Source organism: Streptopelia decaocto (assembly GCF_964273445.1).
Source record: "Streptopelia decaocto genome assembly, chromosome: 9".
Classification (NCBI taxonomy): Eukaryota; Metazoa; Chordata; class Aves; order Columbiformes; family Columbidae; genus Streptopelia; species Streptopelia decaocto.
In genome coordinates this window covers 2,972,580-2,985,953 of record NC_138664.1, presented here as the reverse complement: position 1 = coordinate 2,985,953, position 13,374 = coordinate 2,972,580, and the positions used below count along the sequence as shown (strand labels likewise).

At 40.6% G+C, this 13,374-nt stretch overlaps 1 protein-coding gene across 2 annotated transcripts; it reads right to left on the bottom strand.

Annotated features, from left to right (window-relative positions):
• Positions 1-1,586: 1,586 nt before the first annotated feature.
• On the bottom strand, positions 1,587-11,962 carry HDC (histidine decarboxylase). 2 transcript variants are annotated; one of them, XM_082061032.1, is made up of 12 exons: positions 11,582-11,962; positions 10,661-10,833; positions 9,484-9,597; positions 8,014-8,136; positions 7,049-7,183; positions 5,957-6,100; positions 5,638-5,704; positions 4,667-4,829; positions 4,470-4,560; positions 3,461-3,559; positions 2,714-2,815; positions 1,587-2,532 (listed from the first exon to the last, which is right to left on the bottom strand). In XM_082061032.1, exons 1-12 carry the CDS (start codon positions 11,607-11,609, stop codon positions 1,771-1,773), a joined length of 2,001 nt encoding a protein of 666 aa, XP_081917158.1. In that variant the 5' UTR covers positions 11,610-11,962; the 3' UTR covers positions 1,587-1,770. The 2 variants fall into 2 exon arrangements, with proteins under 2 accessions (XP_081917158.1, XP_081917159.1); XM_082061033.1 differs by lacking the exon at positions 11,582-11,962 and adding an exon at positions 10,306-10,401 and having other exon boundaries at positions 10,661-10,753.
• Positions 11,963-13,374: the final 1,412 nt, after the last annotated feature.

Here is a 13,374-nt window from a genome sequence, read left to right as displayed (position 1 = left end):
CTTCAAATTGCACATCAAAAAAATCTGTATAACATTCAGATTTTAAAGTATCTGTTATTCTAACCTTGCCAGGAAATCCTATTTATTAATATTAGCAGCTATCAGTAGCTGAAATTCAGTGTAAACGTGAGATTGTTTTGATAAGGCAGAACTTCTCCAACTCTGCTTTGTCTCTTAGCCTGGCTTCTCCTCTCCTTCATTCCCGCTGTGTGTGGATGTATTGTTAATGCTGGGAATGTTAAGACCGTGCACCTAAGCATGTGAAAATCGGTACAATGTAAGATGTCTTATGCACATAGATTTATATTCATATTAAAGGGTGATCCACTGCATTAGTAAAAACTACATCCCTGAATCAAAACACAAAACTCACTAAAATAGAACTTACAGTTGTCTCAAATGAACTAACCAAAGGAGTCTGTATTAGATGCTTACATTGCAGCAGAGATGCCCTCTTATTTTTCACGCACCGAAGAATACATACAAAGAATGAGAACAATTCGTAAGAACTAAGGGGTATTTTCCTTCAGGTGCAAATGTAGCAATGGCAGGCCAGATGCTTCATAATGAAGTGTGGCTTAGATTTCCCTAGGATTTAAAAAAAGGCAAATAATATTACAAAATTGAATACAATAGATCTGGTTTACTGGGAGGGGTTAGTGGGACCAATTTTGCTGCTCTTTTTAACACATGTACCACACTGAGTTTAGTTGATTTATAAAGGTATGGAAATTGTTCTGATTAACCAGATTTTTGTGTAACTTGAGAATAGTTGTACTGGGTTAGACTGAAGGTCCATCTGGCCGAGGGTGCTGCCTTCAAGATGGGGTGATTGTAGGTGTCTGAAAACGACTATGATGAAGAAAGCGAGCATCCAGCAGTCCTTTCCCAGAAAAACCTCCTAGAAATCAGGATGCTTCCTGTCTCAACAGTGGTATCTCTGAATTTAAAGCTGCCTTCAATAGATTTTTCTCCCCCCATTTTTTTTTACTATTCTTGAAAAATATGTAAATCATTTGCCCGTTGTAGCAATGTTTCTGTGCTGCATAGAGACCCTTTCTTATGTAATATCCTTTAGTTCTGTTATGAGAAAGGATAGAATATCATTCCTACTCTCTTTTGTCGTGCATTTGTGTTGTACAGACCTTAGGTAATGCTGAGAAAGGCCACACATGCTCAGCAAGGGAAACATGCTTGCATGAAGCCTCCTGTGCACTGTAACCGATCAGCACACATGGAATGGTAGGGCTGCTGTGTTTTTAAACTCTGGGTGTTTTAAAATTTCCCTAATAAAGCAAAATCTCTTAGAGAGCTTACACCCTTCTCTTTGCACAGCTCAGAACTGATGTTGGCGTTGACTACACATACAGATCCTCAGTCTAGAGAGTTTAAATCAAGCTATTAAAAAAATATATCCATGGTGCAAATAGAGAACTAAATTGTTTATCACCTACTGAGACCAGCATATTTGTCAAAATGGTTTTAGCCTACCAGCTAGAAACTGTCCATTACCAGGAATGATAAGGCCGAAATCAGCATTTTCCTTACCACAGGCTACAAACCCGAGAGTTTCATGTTACGTGCCTACAAGATTTATTTGACATTTTAATATATAAATACACGAGGTTTCCACCAGTAAAAGCACAGGAATTTCCACAGTGATCATTGCCACTGCTTACATATTGAACAAAATATCACATAGTATTGCATATGAATAAGCAAACTTTGGTTCTCTTTCTACCTGGAGAGGTCATAAGGACCAGACTCTCGTTAAACAATGGCTTGCAGAGGACAACAAGGCAGCTGAAGGCCACACTGAATGCTACACTCCGGAAAGCTTGGGACACTGTAGAACTTAATTAGTTTTTTGAAGGCACTTTTTTTGAACATCATCACCTCTTCAGGCAGCCTGGAAAGAATTTTGGCATTTGCACGGGACTCCTTCTTGTCAGTGGCTGCTGCTTTGGGGTTACATTGCTCAAGACTGCCAGTCATTGGCACACTGTTGCAGCTAAGGGAACGTGCTGTCTTTTTCTTGCCTTGAACAGATAAATAACTGAATAAAAAAGATGTTAACTTGTTTTTGGTAACATCTTGGACATCTTCTGGAAAACAGTCATCTAGAGGATCCCCTTGACCTTTCACTTGTTGACTAATCACGCACATACTGGGACTCTCCGCTAACTTCTTAGGCTGAACTTCTGTTTTTCTGGAAGGTATTTTGTGTTTCCCTTCATCTAGATAAAGCTGAGAAGCATTACTAATGGCATCAGAACTAGGCTTAGCTATCATATTAGGGATTCTTGCCCCAGCACCAGAATTGATGCAGTGCAGCCCGTAATTCTGGCTAACGATCTGTGCTGCAGTATGTTGAATGATGTTCCAGTCTTGCAGAATATCTTCCCTGGTTGTGAACTGAGATGTTACAGTAAAGCGAATGATGAACTTGTCATGAATGGTTGCTGGGATAAGGAAGAGCCTGCCAGAACTGCTTAGTTCTTTCAGGAGTTTTTCTGTCAGCCAGTTGGGACCCTGTTTGAATAAGAAAAAAAAATACCATAGTCAGAATTTCCAGTGACATCCAAACGTCTCCGTAAGAACTTCAGCATTACAAATTCTTACATGAAAGTTTATTCACAGTTCTTAATGTCTGGGGAGAGATCAGCTGTGGTCAATTCATTCCAAAGAGGCATGCAAAAGGCCCAATCTTTACCTTTAGACGAAATACAACCAGTCCAAGATGTCTCTTGGCAGGAATTTCAAAAAGTGGGTCACTCCTAACCAGGGATTCAAAGAATTTGGCTGTTTCAGTACCCTATAATTAAAGAAAAAAGTAGTTACGCTTTGGTTCATCACAACTCACAGTAAGACACTAAATTAAGTGGTTAAAAAGAATTTCCTTCCTTACTAAAACACATCATTCCAATGCATGAATGACAGCAGAGTAACGACAACAAAGCTAAGAGTTTTAAAGTCTGTCTCTATTTGCCCAAACCCTTGACAATGAACAAGAGCAACTGGACTATATACAGGAATTTTCTAGAAGGTGGTTTGAAAACAGAATGTGCCTTCTCTTGTGGCAACGGTTGTTCCACAATATGATCACTTGTATTTACACTCCGTCAAAGACTTAGGCCTGTAAATTTTCATAGCGATGGGTTCAGCCATCCATCACAACTCGCCTCCCAAACAGCTGCCACTTTGCCTCAAAGAAAGATCAGTGATGTGCAGAAGGCATTGACTTATCGATTCGCTTTCCATCGCCTATTGCTTCCAAGAAGAGTACAGGAAATGTTTTGTCTACACAGTCAATCTTTACAGATTACTTGAGAGCAAATCAGCACGCATTTAGTGTTCACATGCAAGCTCTGTTACTCATCTTTGCATCACTTAATTTATTAAACTCAGCTACCAATAAACAAACATAATACATTGATGTCCGCATTGTCAAATCACATACATGTCGGACATGAGCTTGAAGCTTTTTCACCCCAAATGATCGAATCACGAACCACAGCTTCAAAGAACGAAATCGACGACTCAGTGGAATTTGCCAGTGCTGTCAAAACACAAGAGTGTACCAGTGAGTGCAAAACCAGCAGAAGGTGCGTCCCCTTACGCTGCTACGGCTGCTGCTTCACACTCAGCTCTGTTGACACAAATGATTTCCTATGACTATGTTTTCCCAAACCAACTATAAAGAGCGAGAGTTGATCCAGAGGTAGACCCTTCCACAGGATACTGCATAAAAGAGTGACAAAACATGTAAAAGAATACTTCTAGGGAGAGACACGATCACATGCAGGGTCCTATTTAACCACAAGAGGGACCCAGATACATTTTTTCGCCCTCTATGCTTACACACTAGTGAAAAGCACTATTCATTTCAAGAAAACAATTCTCTTTTCAGGACTAGGGTGAGATCATTGCAGAAACAATTGGCAGTGAATATTCTTTTGTTTTACTGTACTGGAATCTGCTGTAAGATGGCTATGAAGTGAAATGCCTCTTAGGTCTCCTATGAATACTTTAGTCTGCAGAAAAACGTAATCCATTCTACTGCTCTTTCAGAGCATGGTATTTAGGTTGCTTACGCTTTTACTCTTTTATTACATATCAGAGACACAAGAAAACCAGACAAAATGCCACCAGGAGGAATTACTTCAGCAATGCAATGGACAGAAATGGCCCTTCTAACTAAAAAGTCAAGGCTGGATCCCCGTCTGTGTAAAAATCTTAAGTACTTCAATATCTAGCTCTGAAAGCAATTTTATGATTATTTTTTGTAACCAGGGCTCACTTCAAAGTTCTATTATTTAATCTGCATCAGGATTTCATTATAACTGATTTTATGCTTTTATGTAATAAGAGCAGCTATAAGATAAGCACACTGCAGAGTATGAGGAATTTCACAGTCTGTTTGAACATTTTATAGGCAACTTAAAATATCACCTCAAATAACAACTCACCATGAAATCAACAGCAGCTCCTGAGTTGGGATGTCTGAGGTAGACAGGGTTAACGCTGAAGGTTTGATGTAACTTGTATTTATCCTTAACCCTGTGAATTGTAGAATGAACTGTATTTAGCAAATGATTGTGCAGAGAAAGACTTTGCAATTTGCATGTTATCTGTCCTTTTGGTGTTGTGTTTTGCCTTTACTCACCAAAATCCGGTGCAGTCAAAATGGACCATCATCCATTTAGAAGGGTTAAAAGTAAAGGAATCTGCATATTCAATTCCATCCAAGAACAATCGAAACTCAGGACATACAAATGCTGTTCCTGCATATGCAGCATCGATATGAAGCCAGAGTCCCTCAGCATCACCTGTTGGAATTAAAATTGTTGTTATGCAAGGTATATAAGTAGTCAAAGTACACACTTATTCTCCCCTCTCTGAAAATTAGGTGCATGTTTTTGCAGGAGGTAGACAAGCTGACAACAAAATAGTGATCAAGACCAACAATTGGCAATCTATTTTTATTCTAAGCCGTGGGTCCAGAACCCCAAAATACAGAATAATGCTGAAATCAGAAGGATGCTACAACAAAGTTCACTGCTCCATATTTCCTATGAGTGAGGCTTTTTAACATTTGATTTCTCTCACTTGCCTTTTTACTGAGTTATATTCCCCAGTACAACTCAGTTGCACAAAGACACGGTGGCAAGCAAGAAGGACCTAGAGATAGAAGCCACACTCTGACACATAAGAGAAAGTGCCACAGGTCTTCAGCAGCTATTTGTCAGAATTTATGCTGGAATAGAAGCTGCAACCATGTCGAATTTACTTATTGAACTGGTGGCTACAAAGGATGCCCTAACAAACACTACCTCCAAAACTAGGTTAAATATTTATCCATCCTACAACGGCACTGCACTCTGTACTGTGCAGTCTGTATTCCCTGAATTAAAGATTTATCAGTTGGCAAATTTCATCCATCTTGAACAGAATGTATATTGGCCTCCTAATCCAAATCTTACAGAAATCACTGCAAAGTCTTGAGCTGACTCCACCGATCTTTGATGCACATCTGAAAAACTCATGTTTCTACTCTCCTTGGTTTTAGCATGAAAAATTCTCATACTATCCTTTCTGTGCTATCATGGTCTAAAATCAGGAAAAACAGACACTTACAAATTGGACCCAGTTCTGAGAGATTGTCAAAAGCACAGACACCTGTTGTACCCAAAGTTGCACAAACCTAGAAGAAAACAAACCTGTTAAGATGGCATTTTTTTTTAATAAAGGGACATAGCATTTTAAAAGTGGAGAGCTATTACAGACAGTCAAAAGGATATTAAAATTTTTTGTCCAATAAAATGTAAGTTCTTTTACACACTTTAACCTTCAGCTGATGTATTTTAACACAATAAGAAAAGTTTCAGATGTAATTTGATGATGACATTAAGAGTAAAAGACTATGTCAACACCCCAAGCAGAAAGTTGAACATACAAAGACTGGCACTAGGCCTTTCTTTCTGTCTTCTGCAATGGCTTTCTTCAAAGTTTCACCTCTGAGGGAAAAGTTCTCATCCACAGGCAGAAATTTCATCTTCACAAGAGCAATCAAGCCAGCCTTCTCTACAGAAGAATGTGCCTTTAAGAAAAAGAAAACAATAAGAAAGCAAGCTCTGAGGTTGAACAGATGCAATAAGTTACGGCCTTATAAAAGACAGTGGTTGCGAGAAAAGCAGAGATAAGGTCCTCATTATAATCCATATGAATACAAGTCTGAAAGTTTCTTCTTGGTGAATAACTAAAATAAATAATACATTGTAATTCAAATGAATGCATATGCTCCATTTATTTGGGTACTGGTCTCTTAAATGTAATTAATAGGCATCTTCATCTTGAGTTTGGAGGGACATTTATCAAAACTCACATCTTATATGAGCCTCTAGAAATGAGTCAGCCTCAGTTAATTCCCTCCTCCCTGCCATAAGAAGATAAAAAAGCCTAAAGTGTGCCTACTTCTGGGCTGGGGTAGACCAAAACCCCACACAAGAAAAAACCTCTGTAGTTTTACTAACAGGGAATCAGCATGAGTGTCTGTCCTGGTGCAGTTTTCAAAGGGGAATATGATGGCTCAGCTCAGGAGGACAGGACAGGTTTGCAGGCACAGCACTGTGTAGATGTCTCCTCCAAGAACAAGCTCAGAGGCCTGGAGTGGAGACTACAACAATAAGCGGCACTGAGGTAACGTCCTGAGGTGCCTATCTCCAAGTGGAAGGAGGCTGTGAAGAAACCAGAGCCAAAGCAGCATGAGATCAGCACCTAGTTACTGGAGTGAGGCTTTGTGAAAAACAGGAAGGAAGGGCAGAAATGAGCTATGTGAAACAGTCTCTTGAGAACTGCCGGGACCTTGCAAAACCTCATTTCACACTGATTTCGTTTCCCCATCTGCAAAAGGCAACATTAGAGAGATTCGTTCATGCTTGTGAGGCGTTTCTGTTTTCCTCTTGGTACAGGAATGTGAGTTCACATTGTGTGGTCTGGGTGAGACAGCAGAAGCAAACTGGTTTTCTTTGCAACCATAAGAACGTACCTGATCAGATGCGTACGCAATGAGGCGAGAATTGAGTGAGGACTCATCAGTGTCTGGCTCAGAAATCTTCATTTCCAGAATTTTGTTTTTCCGTGCTGCTAGCAGTGCAACCAGCGTCGATTCACTCACAGTGCTCTGCAGAGACATTGCTCATTTACTGCAACATATTACTACTTTATTGCTATTTTTATCAGGGATTTACTGAAATCATTGCAGTGCTCAGCTGCCCACTCCTGTTTTATTTCTACTCCTGCTTTTCTGGGATGCAGCACAAAGTCACAAGCTGATGAGCAGCTCTCCAGGCCAGCAACATAAAACAAAGCCTTTTAACTGCTGTATATTTTTAATGTGCTGCACTGCGCTGGGGGAGTAAATAAATCACATTTTCCTTCTGTTCTTCTACAGCTAAACTGGACTATCTCCCATAAAAATTGCAAACCTGAGAAAAGCTCCTTATAACAACACAGAGCTTCAGCACTGATTTCAGGGGATACTTGCTTAGGCCTTATGAAAGGAGGTAAAGGTTCAGGCCTTGACCTTGCAAATGTCAGAGACACAAAATAGACATGAGAAAAAGGAAAAATAATGTCTTGTGTGGCTAAGGGTTGCTGGCAGAGGGACAGTGACAAGAATTCCTTCTCTAATAATGTAAGAATCACTTTACTGAATAATTTGGTGACGTGAAATAGGCTGGAGAAACCAAATGTGACTCATTTATCCTCAGTAAGGCTACAACAGCAACTGCTCCTCAATCATAACACAATAAGGACTAAAAGCAATAGCAATTCTCATTCTATACTCATATTTAATACTCAAATTTGGGAAAGTAATATAAAATTGGAATTTGTCTCTATTCAGACCTATAGAGCAAATCTTGGTTTTGCCTCTAGGAAAACTGTCACCCAAAGGGAAATTCACTTGAGTGAAAGCAAAATGTTGATGAGGCCACCTGTGATCTCCCCTACCTGTAATACTCCTCCGCCCACACTGTCGGGATGGTGGTGCAGGAATTTATCTGGAAGGCCCAGCATTTTAGCCAACCAATCCATCACATTCATCTCCAGTTCTGTACAGGCTGGACTGGACGCCTAGAAAAATCGAAGAGAATCAGATTGCAACTCGTCCTGCAAACACAGTAGGAGTATAACCCTTGGATTTAAACCACATATCAGCTTTTAATTAATAGCTATTAACACTTTTTAATTGCCTTGAGAGAAATCTCACCTAGATGCAACAAAGGCAGATGACAAACTTTGTAGCATTGGATATATAAGCAGCTAACTGTGTAATACTATGGCCCATACCTAACAGGACACAATGCTATTGAAATAAAAAATACGTTGTTTAGCGAGTTCTGTAATCCAGATCTCAATGTCAAGGTTGCAGTTGAGGGTGAGCTCCAACTGCTCATGACCAGTTGGAACATCAAATACAGAGATTCTCAACCTCCTTGAAATGCTCTCTCTCCAGCTTACCAGCATCACCTCAGCGTTAAGCTTCTAAACTATCAATAATTTTAGAGTCCTTAAAAAGGAAATCACAATGAGCTATTATTTAAGACAAAACCGTGGAACTGCAATTCACCACACAAGTACAAAAGAAAGGCAGCGATCTGTGGTCCAACTGAGAGCTAAGAGAGGCCTTCTGAACAGCAGCAAAAAAACAAAGATGAAAACTGTTCTGCAATGTTCAGCTTGCTACTTAGGAAAGAATCTGTTTACATTGAAAACTTAACAGAAATCTATCAAAACTAGATCGAGGGCGTGGAAATGGATGTTTCTGTGTATGCAGTGATACAACTACATGGAGACCATAGACATCAATTTCTTATAGGTTTATGAGCTTCTACAGCTTTCTTACATAGAGACTGATACCTAAAAATCTGAGCAACTTCACCACTGGGGAGAATATCGGCTTCAGAATGCTACTGTGGTACATAGAGGCATAACCAAGTAGTGCTGTGTAGCTGCTGCAGGAGGATATAAAATACTCAGATACTCTGGGACAAGCCAACAAACAATTATTTTCAGAAGAAAAAAAATAGGAAATGCATTCTCTCAAAGGAGCAGGAGAACTGGAATGGAGCCCATCTGAGCCTGCAGTCATGGGTGGTGGCTGCTCTGTTGCCTGCAGCGCTTGTGTAACCGTCTTGGCACTGAGACTGGGCAACAGGGAACAATGTTCACAGTGGGATATGCAAAGAATTAGAAAACAGACATTTCCAGTGGTATATTTTCTTGACCTCTTACTACTAGGTAATGTTTGCTCTTTTATATTCTACTTCTTTATTTCTACAAGTGACATTTTGCATTTATGCAAATGACATTCAGTTGGTTTAAGTAATTATACTGATTCACAGAACAAGAAAGAATGAATATGCTCCTGCATAATACACACAGGAAAATAATATCTAAAACAAACAAACAAAGAATTACCCATGTGAATCCCAAGCAGTTAATTGCATCAGCCAACATATCTCCAAGGAGCGAAGGCCAGGAAGTAAGAGCTGGGAAGTAGGCATGCATGTGTGGGCTTTGCCAATGGACTACCTAGAACAAAATTATCTACAAGTTAAGTCTAGAAGTGTCACAAAATTCTGCACGAGATGTAGTCATTAGCATCTGTTTAAAGTGATGCAAAAGGATCACAGCAACATAATATGTGCAATTATAGATCTGCCCGCAGAAAGCTACAGAGATAGTATCAACAGAAGTGCAGCACTAGCAAATGATAACACTGTGTCGTTATTAGATAAATTCCAAATTATAGCAAAAGCATTTATCTGAATTAAACAGGCAGACAAAGATTCTGAACAGGAAAGAATGGTCTCTTGAATATTGCACAGAGTCAGAAATATTTATCAAAATATTTATCTTTATATGGGAAATCCTTGCCACAAAGTTGCTCTCGCTCATTTTGTCAAACAACACTTTGCCTTTAGCTACACCCAGCAATTTACAATTATATAGGCCTCCTTTATACACCTGAAGGAGCTTCTATGTGGGACACCAGCGCAAGCATGCTTTATGTGAATATGTCTCCTACATCACACCAAGTTTCTGCCAACATCTATAAGGAAAATTCTAAAACAGACTTTGAAACAGCTTCTCACATAAAATATTTAATTAGGTAATATGAACTCCCTTAGCAGAATCTGCAGTATTTTTGTACAATGGGAAGGAGACCTTTACATTCAAAGAGGAGACAAGTCCTACATGTACATGACCTTGGGCAAGAGATGTTTCACCTTCCTGTACCTGAGTTTTCACATCTCTGAAATTGAGGTGCAATTCAGCAGGTGGGGAGGCCTTGTGAAGCTAAATTCAGCAGTGTCAGAAAACCATCGCTTCCCCCTAAGCAAACATGAGTTATTCTTAATGCATAAAATACTTCAAAACTACAGCAAGTATGTCCCCTAAAACGGTAGTTAGGAACATGACAGTAATCTCCAGAATCCTTCTGTGGACGCAATATCTACACGACTTATTCTACATTTTGTGTGGTTTACTTATTTAGATAAACGTTCTGCAGAACCTGAGCATTCCCAGGATGTGTTGTTCACCCCAGGTAGTAATGGCTTTTTCCTCCCATGATTATACTTTTTTTTCTTACCCCAGGCATAATAATCTTCTCTATATCTCCAAAGATGTTGTCCCAGCTGTCTGGGTCCATTGGGGCAGAATCCGGCAACTGGGCTCTCATGTAACCTGGCTGCACATCCGGAGTCACCCGTCTCTCTCTCACATTGCTCAGGTACTGGCAAATATAATCCACCATCTCTTTCCCTGGAAGAGGCAAAGCAGCGCTTTGAGTTGCCATTGCGGGGAAAACCAAGAGCACTTCACACATCTGTCATTAGCATCAGATGGAGCTTGGAATAGAGCTCCCCGGACAGCCACAGGGACCAGGGACATACACCCTGCGTGTCCCATCTAGCAATGTAGAGACACGGCTTCTAGAACAGGCTTCATGGGGACAGAACAGATTCACAGGGTTATTTCAGTGTCATCATTGAATAGTTCAAAGGTACCTTTAAAATACAATCATGGCACAAGTACAGTTTGATTACTGAGAGGACAGGCATTTTCTTGCTTACAAATTAACTGAAACTGCATTTCATGGAAATAAAATTTTCATAACGCCTCACGTTTCCCTGTCATTACAACATACCCCCTTTTGCATCCTCTGAAAACAGCTTCACAGCTCTATGCCTAAAAAGTGGAGAAAAAGTAATGTCCTCCTGTCTTGAACTAAAGCATGTTCCCTACGTCCAGAACTGTGCCGGTATCACTGAAGTTTCATGGTGTCAGACAGAGAAGAGCCACTGTGCATAATCCCTTAGCACAAGTTTATTCAGAATCATAGTTTTGCAGCTTTCCCACAGTATTTTACATGTAAGACCAAAAAGCCTAAGCCATCCACTGACTCTAAATAAAGAGTATGCAGCCCATTTCTGGGTACCACTCCCAGCCCTACAACAGTTGTTCTCCGCGAGCAAATTCTACCTGTTTCCAAGAGCAGAGGATCACTCACCTCTCCGTCTGTACTCCTCAGGCTCCATACTGGTTCCTTCTAAAAGCACCTCTTTGGATCTGGGCCACCACCTTTCGGGAGCTGTGGGCAGTTTGGGCTGGTGCCCTGCTAGCTGCTTCACCCTTTATAGTTCCCTTTATCTCTCAGACTCACGCATTCTGGAAAAGGTTTAACGTAGGCAGGTTATTGGTGAGTGTTTATCTAACTCCTCCCAACTGGGGGCTCTTACACTCTCTCATATGATTTCGTCTGTGCTCTTTTGATGTGTAAGACGCTGTATCTCTAAGAGGAGCTGCCTCTGTTTGAAAACGGGAAAGGGTTAGCACAATCTTTCGGAAGTCTCACAGTAATCCATGTCATGAATATACGACATTAACATCAGACTTGTGGGTCAGAAAAGGCTCAAGAGCTTCCAAAACCAAATAAAGGCAGTCATGTTACCCTAGCACGATGAACTACCGCACTAGCAGTAGTCATTGAAACAAGGCACCAGCACATAACAAATTTGATACTACAAACAGGGACTCTTTTCTCTTATTTTCTTTCCCCCCGCAAGAATTGTAGGACTGAGTTTCCCAAGAACGGAGCATACCTGCATCCCCACAAGTCTTCAGTCCCTGTGCTGTGAGTCCCTTGCTGCTAGAAGCGCTGCAACTATTGCCAATTCCAGAACTGCAATCTGGAGCAATGATCCTCTTTGTTGATTTCCTGCACTTCCAGATCAGACCAGGTTATGCTGAAGGGTAATGTTCCTCCAGTGGTATCACCCTAGAGTGCTGAGCTGGGAAAACACTTCTTTTCCCCCACTGTGCTTGCTTTTTTTGCACGGGATGCATAAGCACTGGGATTTGGCCTTCTACCTCCAGAATTCCTACTAGTTCTCCACCTGAATTGGTTTTGGTTTGGGAGAAGAGCCAGGCAGATCCCCCCTTATTCCAGTTCTCAGACATGAACACACATCCTGACCTGTCCTTGGCAGCACAGCCTTTGACACTGTACTCAACATTGAGCACTTATAATCTTCACCAGAAGGAACTCACACGCTCTACACTGATACCAGGCAGCCCTGGGGAAAGAGACACATAGGACTTACAGACTAAGCATCAGAAGGAGAAATTATTACATAGTACAAGACATGTTTGCCCTATTCTGCTTCACCCTGGGCTCCTGCTGAGGGCTGGCCCTGCTGGAGATGGGCAGAGCCTTACCCTGAGACACGTTTCTCTGTTCTCATCATACGGAACACAACTGGCTGTCAGAAGAGCTCTGATTTTCTGCCTCAGGGAATATAATGCAGCCTAAACGCTTTCATTATTCTAGGAAGTTGTTAAGTCTTTCTCCACTGCATGCTTTCTACAGAAGAGTGTGAAAAACTTTCCTAGTTTCTGCTGCGATTAGATATTTGAGAGAGAGCTGTTTCATAGATATGACAAAGATGCTCCGATACATGTACATCAGATTAATATACCGAAATAAAAAAGGGCATTGAAGGAAGTGCAAGTAGTGCAGAAAAAAACATATTACATGCATATTCATCTGCTTTATCTCACATTTCTCTGGAAACATCGGGGAAAAATAAACAGCTACCCTCTACACTTAATGTCAATTTATGAACCTCTCTTGGCTTTACTGTAAATGCCATAAAAGGGAACAGGGAAGCTGAGAAGGGACGGGCATCAACCACAGGACCAACTCAAAAAGAGCTCCGAATTCTCAAAAACTGTGATTCTAGCTCATTACAAGTAACCCATACATCAATATATGGACATCTATTCAAAGAAAGCTGGTAGCTA

Bases quoted from the DNA above. Each gene is read 5' to 3' on its own strand.
- HDC (XM_082061032.1), bottom strand. From the start codon at position 11,609: ATGGAGCCTGAGGAGTACAGACGGAGAG. The intron at 7,184-8,013 runs GTAGGGGAGATC...ATGTCTCTGCAG, and splicing joins TGGGCGGAGGAGTATTACAG to AGCACTGTGAGTGAATCGAC. The intron at 2,816-3,460 runs GTATGTGATTTG...CTTTAATTATAG, and splicing joins TTCAAGCTCATGTCCGACAT to GGTACTGAAACAGCCAAATT.